Below are 17,257 nucleotides of genomic sequence, written 5' to 3'. Positions count from 1 at the left end.
ATTTTCCCTCAGGTCTTCCCATTAAAACAGTGGTGAATAATAAAAAAAAAAAAAAAAAATCAAATAGATATCTATTTGCAAATAAAGAAGAGAAACCAAAAACATTAAGCCTAATGATTTGCCTCTAAATGTTTAGCTTTCTCAAGTGCAATAATGTAGAAGGTAACCTGTTCCATTTTTCAAAGTTGTTTATGAACAAACTAATGAAAACATCCCAGTGAGACAATAAGGTAGCATCACCACAGTTCAAGAAGGATAAACTAGCAAGGAAATTAAAACATTGATTCTATGGGCCCCGCACAGACCTCTGCATTTACATAGATCAAATGACTTCACTCAGAACACCAAAATCCCACAGGAGGAGTGTCTCAAAGTTCAGCTAAAAGGTATCATCCTTAGAAATGCTCAAATCTATTTAGAAGCCAACACCCACCCTCAAAAGCTTTTTGGGTCCTTGGAACTTAGGATGCCAAGTCCCTTTGGGGAACCAGGCTTAGATGCTTTAGACAGTTCTGTTCAAAATCTCAAATTTAATTCACCCAAAGTCAACAGATGAAGGAGAAGGTCACACAGGCAGACTAGAGAAATTCTGGACTTGAATTACATTCTTGGACAAACAATAGTATAAAGTGCCACAGACTGGTGATTCCTCATTGCTGAGGTATTTGCTGGTAGATTTTCAGCATTTAGTGGCACAGTCTCGATTCTTTGTGTGCTTTTTTGATTTAAATCCTGTGGGGGTTAAGAAGCCATTTTCAGACCATGAAACTACCACACTTTTCCCCATTGTTTAGTCAGTAATACAAATGACTTCAGGTCCAAATAACTTTCTTACTCTAATAAATACTTCTGTTTGATAATCACACTGCATTGGGCCCAGCTGAGATGGAGTTAATTTTCCCCACAGGTGCCCTCACAGTGCTGCACTGGTGTCAAGAAAAGTCCATCTTGTTTTCTCCTTCCCCCAGTCCTGCTGAGGAAAGGAGGCGTAGAGCAGCTTGGTGGGCACCAGGATCCAGCCAAGATCAACCCACAACACACACACATTAATAAAGCAAAGATTTTAAACTTTTTGTGCATAAAGAATGAAAAATATCTGTCAGAAGCAGCATAAAGCATGTGGAAAACTAAGATTTGTATACATTAAGGTCAAAATACACAAAATGAGAGAACAAAACTAGCTGAACCTCTGTTTAGGTTTCAAGTGTTTGACAGATTTCTTTCTTACTTCTGTGCAGTTTCAGAATTGTGTAAGACATAGCAGTGAGAATCCGCTCTCCTTCAAGTATGTAGATATCCCATATCCTGAGGCTTAATGTAAAGGGAGTCTGCAATGACAGAATCAGGCAATGCTGTGAAAACAGTCTGCCCCAAGTCACAATTAAAAACAGCAACAGAAAGAAAAACATACTCACACGATCAAGAAAACACTGGAAAAACCACTTGGTTGTGTAAAAGCTGGTGGGCATATCCTGGGAGTCCTGGAAACAACACAGAAGTTGAAAAATACTTTCAAAAATCCAAGTAATGCCTTGCACTCTCCATGAAAAAACATTTTCCCCTTGAGGCTAATGTACTCAATAGTCAACATAAATAATTAATTTAACTATATAAAACACTGTTACTTCAATCCAAGAGAGGCAAATTCTGGTTTTTATAGCTTTTCTTCATCAATTTCACCACCTGAAGAACATGCACTTAGAGGTGCTAAAGTATTAATACATCCTAGACTTTTATCATGTTCCTGGGACAGAGGTAGCAGAGGATAAAATCCTCTCTCAAGAATATAAAGCAATATTCTAGAGCAACCCAAGTTCAGACACAGGGTCCATTAAGTCTTTCATTTCTCTGCAGCAAGGCTGACAATTCATGCCCAAGACTGAAAGGACTTCCTCACAAAAATACATATCCACCAAAAATTATTGGAAAACAACCAAATTCTTTGACCAGTGGACCTCAAACAGGATGTAGGCTGATAAGGAATTTTATTTCTTGATTAAGGGGCCTGATTTGCCCTAGAGCACAGATAATCCATTAGGTATGACACCCACTCAAAGATTGCTAAAGCTTCTCTGCAGCTTCATGGAGCTCTTCAAAGTCCTTTGCACAGTAAGAAGAAAAGCCAAAGTAAAAGCTGTAAAGTTAACAAATCATGAATTTTAACTGTGGACCATTAACCCCTCTTATAAAGGTTTTTTTTTAAACAGAAATTAAAACTGGCTTGTCCTAAAGTCACCTCTGTCCAGAGATGAACCACAAGCTAAACATACAAAATAAAATGTTCTAGCATCAGTGTGCTTACAGAAGCTCACACAAGGCCAAATAGAAGAACCACACAGTGTCCTTAACTCAGAGGTCCAAAGTGAGACAGACATCCAAATGAATCACTCTTAGGATCCAATTTTATAACTTTGTCAAGATGCACCGTAACTTTGTCTATATGAAAACAACAGCACTTCTGCCTCTTAAAACTTCACTTATTTTCCTGAGGTTTGCTTATTCTTGATCTAGTGGGTTCACCTGAACTGAAACAAGGTAGAAAGCTGTACATTTGCATGGCTTGCATAGTGAAATAAATACTTACCAAATGCTGCTTAAGTTTGGACAAAAATTTCTTCAGAATTTTGTCATGATGTTCCTGAAACCTCATCAGTTTTGGAAAACCAGGAATAAAAAAACCTAGGAAAAGAAGTTGGTCACTTAACAGGTGTTTGTACTATAAAATGATATTAAAAAAAACCACTAAGGCTCCAAGAATATTATCTTTCTGTAAGACCACTGGATCTGAAGAGATATTCATAACAATACTTTGATGCCTCTATACAGATATGCACATACTCCTGCCTAAATAGCTACAATCAGTACATTCCCTTAGTGACAATTATTAGATCAAAATGACAAATTACAGCAGATCCATCAGTCCTACATTAGCCAAACCAGTATAAGATAATGTGGAAACCACATTTATAATTACTCTTACTCTTTAAAAGAAAACCAAAACAAAGAATCACAACCCTCACCCACTAAAATTGAAATTATAGCCCAGAAAATTCATGATAGAAGGGCAAACAGCATAGGTATCTACTAGAACTGTCTGCTATGAAGAAAAGACCATAAAAAAGACAACAGGGATATTCTAGCAAGACAAATATCACAATTATATCCTATAAGTAAAGACTATGAGCTCACACAACTGAAACAGAGGTCATTAAAAAACCCATCTAATTATTTTAGTGATTACAGATGGAAAACTCTAAGACCCCTTCCCAGCTGAGGTATCAGCAGAGTTAAAACTTATAAAAAAACTCCAATATATTTTAAGCAGTATGAAAACTGGACGAGCAAGTACAGACCCATAGTAGCTATGCAACTTTAAAAAAAAAAAAAGAAACAAAGAGTGACTGAAATCCCAAACCAAAAAGCAAAGCCTTTTAAGTTACCAATTGTGCAATTCAGTGCACAGTCACCAAGACACAAGATTTACTACCTCAGATTCACACAGGTTTAGTATTTCATAGATACAAATGCAAATTCTAAAATACTTAAATGTCAGGTTGCATATTAGGAAATTTCAATAACACAGGCAATGCATTTAGTGTTTTTCTTACTGTAAACAGTGACTACATCAAAGCTAATTAGCCATCAACAATAACAATAAAGGTTATTTTTCCATGGAAGGTTGCTCTTTCATATTTACATACACCAACTCATTATCTTGAATTTTTAAGAATATAGGAAGATCAATGGAAAGAACTTCCAAAAAAGCAGATAATTTTCAGGGTCAGATGTCTGCATTTTATCATTTAGAGACTTTACATCTTCCATACAATATGAAATATCAGAGAGGCCAAATTAATCTCTTGATTTCAAGTAGTTTCTATACTAGAAATTAGTCTGGCTAATGGGCTGCACTCAAAAAGTATTCCAGGTTGCTGTGTCACAGGTAAAATTGAAAAAAACCTATGAAAAACCTTGTCTGTGGGGAGAAGCTTTTAACCATCCTAATCTTGCCAATATGATTCTAATTGAATTATTTAGCCCACTCCTATGATTTCCATAGGCAGATGCCCATTTCAGAGAACTATCTGATGGTCAGTGGCATCAAGTGCAACTATACAAGTTTTTCTTCCTGGATATTGGCAATTTGGAATTGAAATTCCTTAAGCTTTAAAGTAGCTTTAAGCTACTTTCCCCAAAGAAGAACATATAAAGTGCAAACTATCATATGACATCAGTTAAGTGAGTTTTAAACTTTCCTTTCCAGAATCTACAGTGATATTTACAGATGCACAGTGACATTTAAACAGATAAATTCAAGGAATCACAGGAAATCTAGGTTTCCTGGACTTCTGGAGATTATCTGATCCAACCTACTGAAAGCAGAACCTTAGACTAGTTGGCAACATTTAATAAAAGATAAATTTGGAATATATGAGTTATAATTAAAGTTTTATCAACCTCTATAAATACAAACTTGCCTAACATGAACTGCCAAAATAGTTTCAGTGTGTATAATAAAGCTGTGACACAATGGTTCACATGCCCTGTGGAGAAGCTCATCAAGCCTTGGGCTACTCAAAGCTCCCTCCTTCTCTCTCCCATCACTTGACAGGTGTGTGACAGGAACAAAGGAGAGAAGGGAGGAGGTCTGCAACATCTCAAGCAACTCATTTACTTGTGTTTATCCTCTTGTTTATCATGCACATGATTTGGTAAATAAGGACCTGATTTTGACTTACTTTCCCCAAAGTAAGTACTTTCTGTGAGCTTTGAGGAGCTCAATATTCTACACTGCTGCAGTTACAGAGGTTTGGATTATTATGAAATCTATAGATTTTTTTGTAAGATGCTTTTAGTCTGTGTTATCATTGCGTAAAGCTCCAAGAAAATCTTTTGATATTTGATGACTTCAAAATTTAATTTACGACACTGACATCAGATCACACTTTTTTCCTCCCCCCGTGTCGATAGCTTTGCAGAACTGTGAACAGCAAAATAACAAACTATCCCTTTGTTTTGGGGGTGGAGAACATCCAGGAACAATGAAAAGCCTGGGAAGGAAGATATCACAGAATGAGAAATTCTCCAGCAGGGAAAAGCAGCTAGAGCTTGTTGGAAATTTGCTAAAAAGCCCAAGTTCTGGATGACATTAACTTTTGCAGGCTTCCAAGAACCACAGCTTTTCTAGATCACCAGAACTTGTAACATCACAAAAGCTTTGGAATTCCTGGACTTGTTCCATACCAATAGCCATGGAATATGCATAGATCATACTACATCTGGCATGGAAAGAGAGAACTACCAATAACACATGAGCAACAATACCATGAGAACAGGAAATTCTGTGTGAGGTAGAGATAAAACTGAGAAGCCAGAAGTTCATGCCTAGACACAAGTCCATTTTTTACTGTAGATTCCTGTCCTGCCAAACGACAGCACAGCTGCAATATTACTTCACACATTCTGTATTAGGCTTCCACTACTATTTTATTACTATATAGATGTCTACATAACCAGTTTTCAATTGGTTACATTCCCTGAGAGGATAAGAGAAGAGGAAACCATCTGATTTTCATTAAGAACTATTTGAAAGATATCACATATAAAAACCATTACTCTCTCTTATGGATGAGAGCTCCAGTAACATCCAATACCTCTCCCAAGTATAAAGCTCTCATTATGTTTTATTTTTGACCAATCAGAACAGAACAGTTTCATTTTCAAATAATTTACAGCTTAAATAGGACAGGTTGAAACCTAAATAAACCGACATGAAACTCCGTACCATGCATAGCGTGCTTTGGACCAGAGAGAAGTTTCACCAAGGCCCAGAAGGCATCTTCTTCATTCATGAACATCAGGAGCAAAGCTGTGATCTGGCTCATTCCCTGACAGTATCCAACTTCCTGAAAATCATACAGCGGAAATATTAAAATGATGGAAACAAAAGCCTCATAGCCATGAGCTTTTAGCTTGTCCTTGAGTTAGTGGAGGAAAGATGATGCCTGTCCTGATGGCAAAGTTTCCCACCAAACACACTTCATATTTAAACATTAAGAATATTGATAGATAGAAGGGATGATGCACAACCCTCCAACTGAAAAGTAACCTGGAAGTATTCATTGCTCACTAAAACTCACTACTGATGAACAAAATCCTTGGTCAGTACTAATATTTTCAAGTTACTGTATCATCTTTTTGTCCAATGGATGCATTTCTCATTTAGTTGTAATTTGGGGGGTTTTATGCAGGATGAGAGTATCTGGCTTTATTCTTGTTACAGTCAGGGCACCATCTGATAAACACAGGATTTTTCAAGAGTGGCCTGTAACTATAAACTTGCTCAAGTTTAGCAGCCCAATAGCAAGCAACTGTAATAAACTCAAAGAAAAAAAATTATTGTTCCAAAACTGAACTTGAGTACTTCCTCTGCTATTAATTTTGAATTTTATGGCAGGAACCAGCTGTCACTATCATTCAGCTGCAAAGATAACCCCATCAATAAACTATTTGTAAGGAAAATTACTTAATTGTTGAGGAGGTTTTTTCAGGTTTACAAGCTCTTAGCACAACTTTTTTCTAGAGATAAAACCAAAGCATAAGAACTACTACACATTAAGAGGAAAAATACAACAAGCGCAAAATAAAAAATTCAAAAATACAACAAGAAGTGCAAAATAAAAACTTCACTATAATATTCTCATCGTTACACTCTGATGATTGATTTTAAACATAATTATTCATGCAACTTGAAAATACCAGTCCAATATTTTATAGGAGGTAGAAAAGGTCAGACAGAAAGGTTACATTTCCTAGAACTTTGAAAAAATCCAAACAAACCAGTATTTAATTCAAGTACATGCTTTAATTTCTCTTTCCTCTGCTAAGTTAACATATTTTATATTGACTTCTAAGGAGTTGCTGATGGATTTAAAATGGTAGATGTACAGAAATGCTCAAAACGGGTCCAAGGAATGAGGGGACAGTGCATTAAAACCCCAGTTAAATGTGGACATGAAGGCACTTCTTTTTCTTTTATTTTTAGATACAAAAGACATAAGCTTCTAACCCTTATGATAATAAATCCCATTCAGGACTGTAGCCAAGACCAAGCACTTATGTAAAGAAGATGCAACCTTTTAAACTAATTCCAAATCTTTAAAACCTTTCAGCTTATGAAATACACCTGTGGACTCCAACATGCATCTTTCTGCAGTATTTTCCTCTCCATCATTCAAATGAAAGGGAGGCAGATAATATAACTGGGGAAATATCAGTCAAATAACACTCCAGCACAACATAAATTCATTATTCTTATTATAAACAGTAAGCATAGTTCAGTCTGTCCAATAAAACTCATAATTCAGATGCTTTATTTTAACTTCAGCTCAAAATATGTCAACAAATAATCTTTTTCTATGTACTTCCAAAGGTCTCTGAAATGTTTGTTGTTTTTTTTTAGGGAGAAAGAAATGCAAGTTATTATCTTACAGCACATTTAGAGAAACCAGATTTAAGTGTGAAGGAACACAGCTTACCGTATTATATATGGAATATGCAGCTAAAATATGGAACAAAGATTGTTGCCTGGAGAAATAAGAGCAGAAAATGAAAAGACTATACTATATATTTTGTAAAAACAGAAAAACATAGAAGTAGTGAACTGCATTTTGAAAACATGTTTTCCCAATTTAACTCGTCTAGCACTAAAGAACAGGATAAACCACACTTCACAATGATAAGTGCTTCTGATTTCAAGCCTATTTTGTAATTAGCACCTTTATAATGTTTTACATATTGAAATGTTTCAAAAATTATCAATATACTTTAGAAGAGAGTGGTGGCACATCATCACTTTTACAGACAGGTAAAGTGAAACATTACATGGGTGACATTTGAAACACTGATTTATTCTGAATGCCAAAATTTAAACTCCCCAAACCTTTTTTCTGTGCTTGCAGAACACTAACAGCTGTTACTGATTCCAAACAGAGATGTAGAAGTGAAGATGTGAAATACACAAAGCAGCCACAAAGGTGTCTTAATCTTGGCACTGAAATTAAAGTCTGCTCTAGTGACTGCTACTGTCAAACTGAAGAAAAACAATATTAACTCTGGCTCAGCATCCTGTGCTCAGCCCTCTGTTGATCTCTGGATATTTCAGAGCTAGAATTACAAAGAGTTTTGTAGAGGTCCCTTGCTTTCTGTAAAACAGTCTAACTTGTGAAGGTAGCCAGACAAAAAACCCCAAACGACACCAGCACAACTCTGCTCTTTCCAAGTTGTGTATGAAAGTAACAGTGGAGAGCTCTCATAATCTTTTAAACTCACAGCTACTTGTCACCTGTTCAGGAGAGAATGTGGATACCTGAATGCCTACTTTCATCTACAAATTAAACTGCTAAAATTTAACAGCAGAATTTTGCACATTGTCCTTTTTCTGTCCAGTGACATTTTCTCCCTGTTACTAATCAATGAATGGAAAGATACTAGGCTAAATAAAAGAAAGCATAAGCCAGAAGGTGCTTATTTTCTTTTGGGAAGAGGATTTTTACTTGGAGAATTTTATCAAAACACCTGCATTGTGGCATTTTGGTTTACCCTCTTGCAGAACTGAAGTTTAGCCATTCTTCAGTAACAAAAGTGTTATAAGGTACTGGACACTAAGCTGGAGCCTCATTTTACAATGACAAACTAACAGGTCCCCAGTGAACACAGGAACCTCCTGTACCCTTAACTAACCACATGAAACTGAGCATAGGAGCTCAATCTCATTCACAGTTCCATACACAGAATAACAGCGATTTCAGTATTATTTACACTAGATGGTAGCACTGAAGACCTGTAAAAGAATGAACCTTCAAAGACATACAGTCTACTTAAAAGTCAAACAAGCAATTGACTTACCTAGGGGACTTTATTTCATTGCTATGTGAAATGATTTCTGAATTTTTCATTGAGGCATTGCTGGAAATGCATAATATATGCACAGTAATTCCAAGATTTATTCCAAGTGTGAAATTGCTTTAGGCAGCCAAAAGCTTTCCTGTGGACTCTGAGGATGTGGTTACACCAGCCACAGGGACTGGAGCTGGCTCTGCTTGTGTTAACCCCAAACTGAAGAGGCAACGAGCTCCTGTTGACATCTAAAATGTGTGCACAGAAGGAAGAGAGGCCCGAGCAGCACAGGCACTGCCAGCCCTGCACAAATGGAACTGCACTGGCTGTATGGAACCACCTCAGCCTGGGAATCTCTGCTCTGTGCTCCTTCCTTAAAGCATCAGAGAAATTCCCGATTCAGGATTTTTCCACAAAATATCTAGGATAATAATGTAAGAAAATGTTTCTCTGAGTACCACTTTTTGAGAGCAGCAGACTACCATAAAATCTGCCTTGGCAAGAAAAGGAGATTAAAAACTGAACTAATACAGAGACAGGAGGGGAAAAATACCCTCTTCTTCTCAGCAGGGTGCTGATGCTGCAAGTGAGCAACAATACTGATGTTTGTATCCCCACTTTTTTCACTATTAAGCATTTTTAAAGATGACAGCTGCCTAATATTCCTCCTTTAGTGGCAGCAAAAAAATAACGAAGCTAAACATTTTGAAGAAATCCAAAAGCACTATGGCCTATAGTTGTAAATAATTAGATGCTCACATACAAAAATACCGCTTTATTTGGTTCTGAATTAGATAATGGGAGAAGAATACAAAACCCAAAGGAAGGCTAAAATCTCTGGGGAGATGGAAGTTTACTTACTTCACACCGTATCTGTCCCGGAACATGATGTTGTCTCGGTACGTGCGGTTCACATCGAGGTCAATTTGCCGAATATCTGGCGAAGACCCTCGTGCTTGACACTTCAGTTTCTGGGAGTAAAAAACAGAATGAGCAGAAATGAGGAGAAACCTGCCTGACTGTACAGCTGTGTTGAATTAATTGCCATCACGTGATTTAAAAAAATGCAAAATAGCAACTCACAAGATTAACAGTTTTAACTTCCAAAATAAGCATAGATATGTACAAATTCTATGCCTCAGAAACAGCCACAGAGTAAAGATGTAGAAAGACCAATCCCATAATAGACATTTTTTGGACACATCATTCACTACCCATATCTAAGGCTGTTTCAGCATTTTAAAGTTCTTATTGCCATTTCTGAGGCAGTCACAATACTAGAGAAAGAATTAATTTTGCTACTCAGGAACAAGAACCTGAGACGCAAATGCTCTAGACTAGACTTTAAGCAAATGATTTAGTGTGGTTTTCATACTTTTCCTGTCTCTTTCTCGAGCAGAAGTAACAGCTACATAGCTGCCAGTTATTATCTAAATATAGATAATGGACATTTCTCTAGTAATTTCCTCTGTCTTTCTGTTCTAAGTTAATTTAGTTGTAGAATATGTCTACTTTAGCACTTGCTTTAGTGTTTTATAATTAAATCCATTTTTGTAATTGAATACTTATGAAACCTACACACGTTTAGACTGACACCTTATTTTTTGCACTTACAATAATTTTCTCTTGACTCTCATTCATTTATTCTCACTTCTGTCCATAAAAGTTGAGTTTACAAGACCCTGGATTCAATATGGCATTTTTAAAACATTACATCTGACTATTAGAGAATACCACAGACAATCAAAAGGCAAAACTCTACAGACTCTGGTTGCAAGCAAACAAGAGTAAAGTCAAAAATGATAACAACAAAGGGATCAAAGAGGGAACAGTATCATGCATCAAGTCTGTTGAACACAACCAGAAGCTTTAGGCACATGAGGAATTACTTGTAAGTCATCGAACTAACACAACACTAACCACATCTCAGCTATGTGCACCTTTCAGTACAATTTAAAACTGAACACCCAGAATGATTTGTCCCCTAGACAGACATAAGAGCAGCAAAAGGAAAATTTCTAGTTTTAAACACCTATGATTTGATGGACTATAGGAAGAGAAACACCCTAAGCCCTTGCAATCATGGCAGTTTCACATGTGAGAGAACAGAAAGGTACCAAAAGTTTGAGAAACAGGAAGGACAGAAGGTTAAGAACTGGAATTTCCCCTGCAAAGAAAACTGAAAAAAAGCTATTTGACCTGCAATAAACATGTATTATCCTTCTGACTTTAAGGTGTGGAGTTTATAAGTGATACTGGCAGTGAGCAGTGTTAATATCACTTCAGGAAATAGGAAAATAAAGAGCAGCAAGATGAGTATATCACAAATCAGATAATGATAGGAGAAACTCCTTCTACTTCTGTATCTGAATTACAAACATTTCTTTGTTTTGCATTAAGCATTAGATGACATTAATAATTCCTGAAGATTATTTCACCTATTTTTAAATGCTTCTAATTTTACTTGGCATTCTTTCTCACAACTACATAATTCAACATAATCTGTTTTACCTCCTTTGGATCTCCTACTAGTCTTATTGAGGAACTTAAAATATAACAGTCAGGAAAAGCAGTCTGTTAGACTAAAGAGCAAGAAATATGAAGAAGGTAACAGACACCAAAATTTAGGTAACATCAATACCAACACCCATCTTCTTTCATAACAATCCTCATCTACTCAGACTCAGCTCAGCTTTTGAATACATAGCCTTTTTCCTAGCTAAAATAAGCAATAGATTGCAATGTAATTTCTAATTTATTTTTTAACATTGCATAACAACAAAGGCTTAACAAAGCCTGCAGCTTTAGTATCTGATATTTTAAAATTAATATTAAGTAGAAATTCTACAAACTCACATTATAAAAGTCTTTCATTTCTTCTTTCATCTTCGGAACATCAAGCAACAAAGACCAGACTTGCCCTCTCAACTGCAGTGGGATCCCTTTATAAATTCTCCTATGAAACTGAAAAAAAATAAAAGAAGGCAAAAAATGCAGCAAAATTTACAAAACTCTGAATAAAAGGAATAGTGATGCACAACATGCTGAAGAGCAAAATGGAATTACACCAAGCACCATAGGAAAAGTATGACCTGCTGGGGACAAAATGTTCCAATGTGTTTTGAACAACGTGTCCAGCAGTGCCATTTGGGACCTCTTGACAGAATCCAGAAGCACAGGGACAAAATAGATACATAGGCCAAACCATCCCAGGTGATGTTTTCAAGCCAGGACTTTTGCATGTAGGAAGGTTTTTCAAAATCAGATCACCTTTGCTCAGCAAATTTTGTAATTTAAATCCCAAAAATCAGATTCTTAGCATCACTATTTCAGGATAAACCACAAATAACTCACTGTAATTAGTCTATAAATAGAAATAGCAAAAAAGCAAGCAGCAAAATCACAAAGCCTTAAAAATTATCAGTAAAAACCCAAAAGCAGAACTAATTTTTGAATTCTTCTAAAACTGCGACAGTATGCTCAAATCTATGTATGCAAGGAAACAAGCCTTTTGTGAGATCACAAAAAATCAGAATGTGCCATTTCTAAAGCTAATAGATTTCACATTCTATTTCTAAACTAATAATCAATCTCCTACATACATATTAGAACATTTGCAAAAAACCAACAAAAGAACACAAAAAAGGTGTTATCATCATTAGAAGACATATCTAAGACAAGGAAAAGACAACTCTGACACAGAAAATTAACCTTTCTGAAGTTATGTTTTTACCCTTATTTTAATGACTACACAGGGAGACAATTAGGTTTAAAAGAGAACAAATCACACACAACTGCTCTCCAATTTTTTCTTCATGTTTATCCTACAATGAAGTTAGACCTTAAAAATTTCAGTTGACAAAGCTACCACTTCCTTTAAATATTTTTATAAAAGTTATGTTTGAAGCAATAAATATTTTAAAAGCAATGTCCTCTTCAAAGACAGGATTGTTTTTCTTTTCACGTATTTCACATCTCCAGTTTTGGGAAATTAATGAACCCCTCGCTGCAGTATATTTCCAAACCTCCTGCCATTTGGAATATATCAGCTCTTTAAAGGTGTCTTTAATGCCAGCAAGGATTTGTGTCTGGATTGCAGAATCTGTAACTCTTGCACAAGGTTTTGAGTTTCTTCCCTTGTTCCTTTTTCAAATGAAAAGCATAAACTTGTGTAAGATACAACAGCTATCCTGGAGGCTGCCCACAAAAAAAAAAAAAAAAAAAAAGTTGTGCTTCATAAAGCAAACTTTGCTGCATTAATACAAAGAATGCTAAAGCACCAACACTTGCAGTGTGAGCACAGCAGTGCCAGTAGAGCTTCTCCTGTAAAGATGAAGAACAACATGTAGAGCTCCAAAGCAGCTTTCTCTACAGATGGATACCCTGAGCTCAGGTTACACAGGACTTCAGTGTGTATCAACCCAGACACAAGGGTATCTGCTTAATAGGAGAGAAGAAAATTTACTCTTTTGAAAGTCAAACACCTGCAACTACAGTGAAGTCGTCCTAGGAAGAGATTAGCCTGTCTACTGGAAAGCAGAATGAGCCAAATTTGCAGCATCTTTTCTGGAAATTTGGAAGAAAACTATGGGGAAAAAATGCAGTGATTTATGTCCTCAGTGACAGGTAGTTTTATTCCTCAGACCCATGTCCAGCGACAGAGTACCTTCACAACAAACATTTTTGTTAACTAACTATAATTTTTTAACTCATTTTCAAATGTCTCCAAGAACAAAAGGTTATTAATGAAGACAACTTGTTGAAGAATACATTCTCAAGACTACTGTTGTATAAATTAATATTTTGGGAAAAGGCCAGAAATATATTAAAAAATAAAAGGCCAGAAAAAAGCCTTTATAATAATAGCTTCTTATCCAAACAGAATTAAAACAATTCAAACCATCCATCCAAATTGTGGAGTTGTTGAGAGTTTTTTTGGAAAATAAAACTGAAGGAGAAGAATCTCTAGTTTCAGAGGAATCCATGGCATTTACAATTTTCCCATCTTCTGCACTGCCTAGATTGAAACAGCCAAATGCTATAAGAGCCCTTAAAGCAGTAAGTAAAAACTGAGAGAGAGAACTGTGGAAGCACTTTTCTCAGGAAAAAAAAAAAAAAAAAAACAGGAGGAAAGCAAGCATTTTTAGTAGCTAAGTTCTGAATTGTTGCACTGCCTGACAGAATAAACCCAAATAACATTCACAGCTTCCTGCAAACCATTTTAGATCTGTGTTCAACTGACTCTGCTGTTCCATCTATTCTTTTATTGAGGCAGAGAAAAAGCTCTCAGTCATGCCAAGTCTTTACCAGATCCTGCCTACAGACTCAGCAGAACACAAGACCAAAGACTTTCACCATCTGATACAGAAGAGAGAAGTGTCACTTAGTCATGGCATGGGCTCCAGTACACAAACAAGAACATGGAAACGAGCATGAAAAAATTCATATCCAATGGAAAATTGAGAGGAGTGGCTGATACACCAAGAGGGCTGTGCTGCCATCCAGAGTGATGTTAACAAACTGGAGAATGGGCTGCCAGAAACCTCACAGAGCTCAACAAGGAGAGGTGCAAAGTCCTGCACCTGGGAAGGAACAGCCCCAGGCACCAGAACATTCCATGGGTCACCAGCCAGAAAACTGCTCAGAAGAATAGGACCTGGGAGTCCTGGTGGACAACAAGTTGAGCTGGAGCCAGGGCAGTGGCCTTGAAGCAAAGATGATCAGTGGTATCCTGGGCTGCACCAGACAAAATATTCCCAGCAGGTTGATGGAGGGGATCCTTTCCCTCTGCTGAGCACAATGGGTCCAATTCTCAACATAAGACAGCCATGGACACATTGCAAAGGGCTACAGAGATAATGAGACTTGACCACCCCTGCTATGAGGAAAGGCTGAGAGGGCTGGGACTGTTTAGCCAGGAGCAAAGAAGGCTCAGGGGGATCTTATCAATTTGTCTGTAGCACCACCCTGAAGGGAGAGTGCAAAAAGGACAGAGCCAGGCTCTGTTCAGTGGTGCCCAGTCACATAACCAGAGGCAATGGGCACAAACTGAAACACTGGAGATTCCCTTTGAACATCAAGAAACATTTTTTCACTGTGAGGGTCACAGAGCACTGGCACAGGTCACCCAGTCAGGTTGTCATGTCTCCAACCTTGGAAATCTCAAAAGCCATCATGACATGGTCCTGGGCAGCTGGAAGTGGCCCTGCTCGAGCAGGTGCAGAACCAGGTGACCTCCAGAGGCCCCTTCCAACCCCAACCTTTCTGTGACCCTGGGCAACGCTGCAGTTTTGCAAAAATGACACAGCTGTGCTGCATCTTGGGGCATGGGGGAACTCACACACACTTCACTGCAAAATTCATTTCTGATAATCATTCAGTCCCCAAGCAGTTAAAGAAAATATAAATGAGCACACTGATTATTAGCTAACTGAATGTCTTTACCATAAGCACCATGCTAGTGCCCTCTGCTGTCTTTTATGTCCTTATGTAATACCAGGTAAAAAAATCTGCTGAGAAATGTTGCTTGTATCTATATACTTGCAGAGCTCTCATCTACTTTTCTGCTCTCTCCAAATTAATAATTAAACAGAAAGTAGAAAATTCAGGAAGTTATTTTTTTATTCTGCTTCTGGGAAGGTGAAATACTGAGTAATTTTAAATAATTTGTGCAGATTAAGGCTTTCTTAAGATAATCGCTCAAAATAAAGCACAAATACGTAACTCAGAGTTCAGATAAGAAGACACAGCTATGAAAACATTTATCATTTAAAGAATGGGGTTATGGATCTGGGATGTTTCCATCAGCACAGGACATAGAAAAAAGAAAGTGATCCTCAATACATATGAACACAGGATACATGAAAATACAGGTTTTCACAAGTTCTGTAGCACATCTAAGCTGATATTCAGCCAAGGAGGGCAGTCAAACTCTTGCAATTATTAATAAGATGGTTGATCCTGAAGTAGGTAGGAGAAACATGAAATGAGGCCTTATCACCTGGGAATTTAAAGGAGCTTCTCATGCAAAAACAAATTGGACAAATAAATACATTGGATATACAGAATGAACTAAAACCCTTATAAAGTAAGAGGACACAAAGAAAATTTAGCTATGATCTCAATGAAGGCCATCGTGTCCAACATGCAAAAACACCTGGAAAACATACAACCTCCCCTTCCTTGCCTGGCCCCCATCTCTCCAGCTCACAAACTGGTTTCTGGAAAGAGAAATGAGGCCACTGTCACACAGCACTGGCCTGAAGAGTGGCAACTGGCATCATTGCTCCTGCAAGATATAAAGTTGGTTTTCTTGAAAATAAAACTTTCTCAGCTGTCAGGCAGAGCTGCACAAGTAGCAAAGGGACTCTGCCACCTCAAAAAGAATCCGTGATGAGAAGCATAAGAATTAAAATCTGAAGTCTCACAAGAAAGTATATTTATAATGAAAAGAAAATATATTTATAAAGGCTGCTGCCTTTAGAGGTTCTTCAGCTTCTGTGGGTTGCACAAAAGGAAAAAAAAGTGCAAATAGAAAAGTTGCTCCATCTCATTCAACAATCTCAGGAACGCAAAGAGGGTTCTTCATTAAAGCTCTGTGTTCAGACTCCAAACGAACTGGAGACTTGATTATTATACTGTGTGTGAATGCCAGAACAGCTGGAAATGGCAGCTACCCTGATTGTTTCTCTTCTTCCTTTCCCCTTCAATTTAGGCAACTTCAATCACAGATAGATGAAGGCAGACAGGGAAAGACAGAAATACTTTGGTGGAAATACTCAAATGGGAATACAACATATAACAGTTTTATTTAATCTTTCCTGAAAGTTATGATCATACTAAGCCAGGAAGGATTTACTATCTGTGGGTGGTTGATTGTACCCTGAACTACTAAGCAGTAGAATACAAATAGGAAATAAAAGCACAAACTAGAGAAGGACCACGCTGAAACACAAACTTTGCTGCTCTGTGACACTTCCTGCATAAGAAATGACTGATGGGGAGATGAAAGCTTTATTTTGACAAATATCAATCAAGCAAAGACACAAGGGCAGTTACACACTTCAGAGTGTTATCTCTAAGAACCATGAAAACTCCAGTGAAAGAGATGCCTAAATAACCACACAGGAATCAAGGAGTTTTATACACACAGAGCAAGTCAGACAAAAGCACCAGGAGGCCTTTATGAATGAACAGGAGTGCCTGGACAATCTCAAACAGAAAAAGGAAGCCCATGGGGGGAAGCAAGGACAGACATTTTGGAGGAATACACCATTCAAGTAGCCAGGGATTAGTTAAGAGAGCTGAAGCCCTGGTGAGATCAAATGTGGCCAAGGATATAAAGGCAACAAGAAAACCT

The 17,257-nt window shown here is 37.2% G+C and overlaps 1 protein-coding gene across 2 annotated transcripts in view; it reads right to left on the bottom strand.

Annotated features, from left to right (window-relative positions):
• The window catches only part of USP6NL (USP6 N-terminal like), a 110,447-nt gene that overhangs the window by 15,511 nt on the left and 77,679 nt on the right, over positions 1-17,257 (bottom strand). For both annotated transcript variants that reach the window (XM_053977688.1, XM_053977689.1), the window contains exons 7-13: positions 11,755-11,862; positions 9,760-9,869; positions 7,539-7,587; positions 5,786-5,906; positions 2,585-2,679; positions 1,416-1,481; positions 1,229-1,328 (exon numbers count right to left, since the gene is read on the bottom strand). In XM_053977688.1, coding sequence (XP_053833663.1) covers positions 1,229-1,328; positions 1,416-1,481; positions 2,585-2,679; positions 5,786-5,906; positions 7,539-7,587; positions 9,760-9,869; positions 11,755-11,862 — 649 coding nt within the window. The remainder of the gene's footprint in view (positions 1-1,228; positions 1,329-1,415; positions 1,482-2,584; positions 2,680-5,785; positions 5,907-7,538; positions 7,588-9,759; positions 9,870-11,754; positions 11,863-17,257) is intronic.

Source organism: Vidua macroura, chromosome 5 (assembly GCF_024509145.1).
Source record: "Vidua macroura isolate BioBank_ID:100142 chromosome 5, ASM2450914v1, whole genome shotgun sequence".
NCBI lineage: Eukaryota > Metazoa > Chordata > Aves > Passeriformes > Viduidae > Vidua > Vidua macroura.
This window is presented reverse-complemented; position numbering and strand designations above follow the sequence as displayed.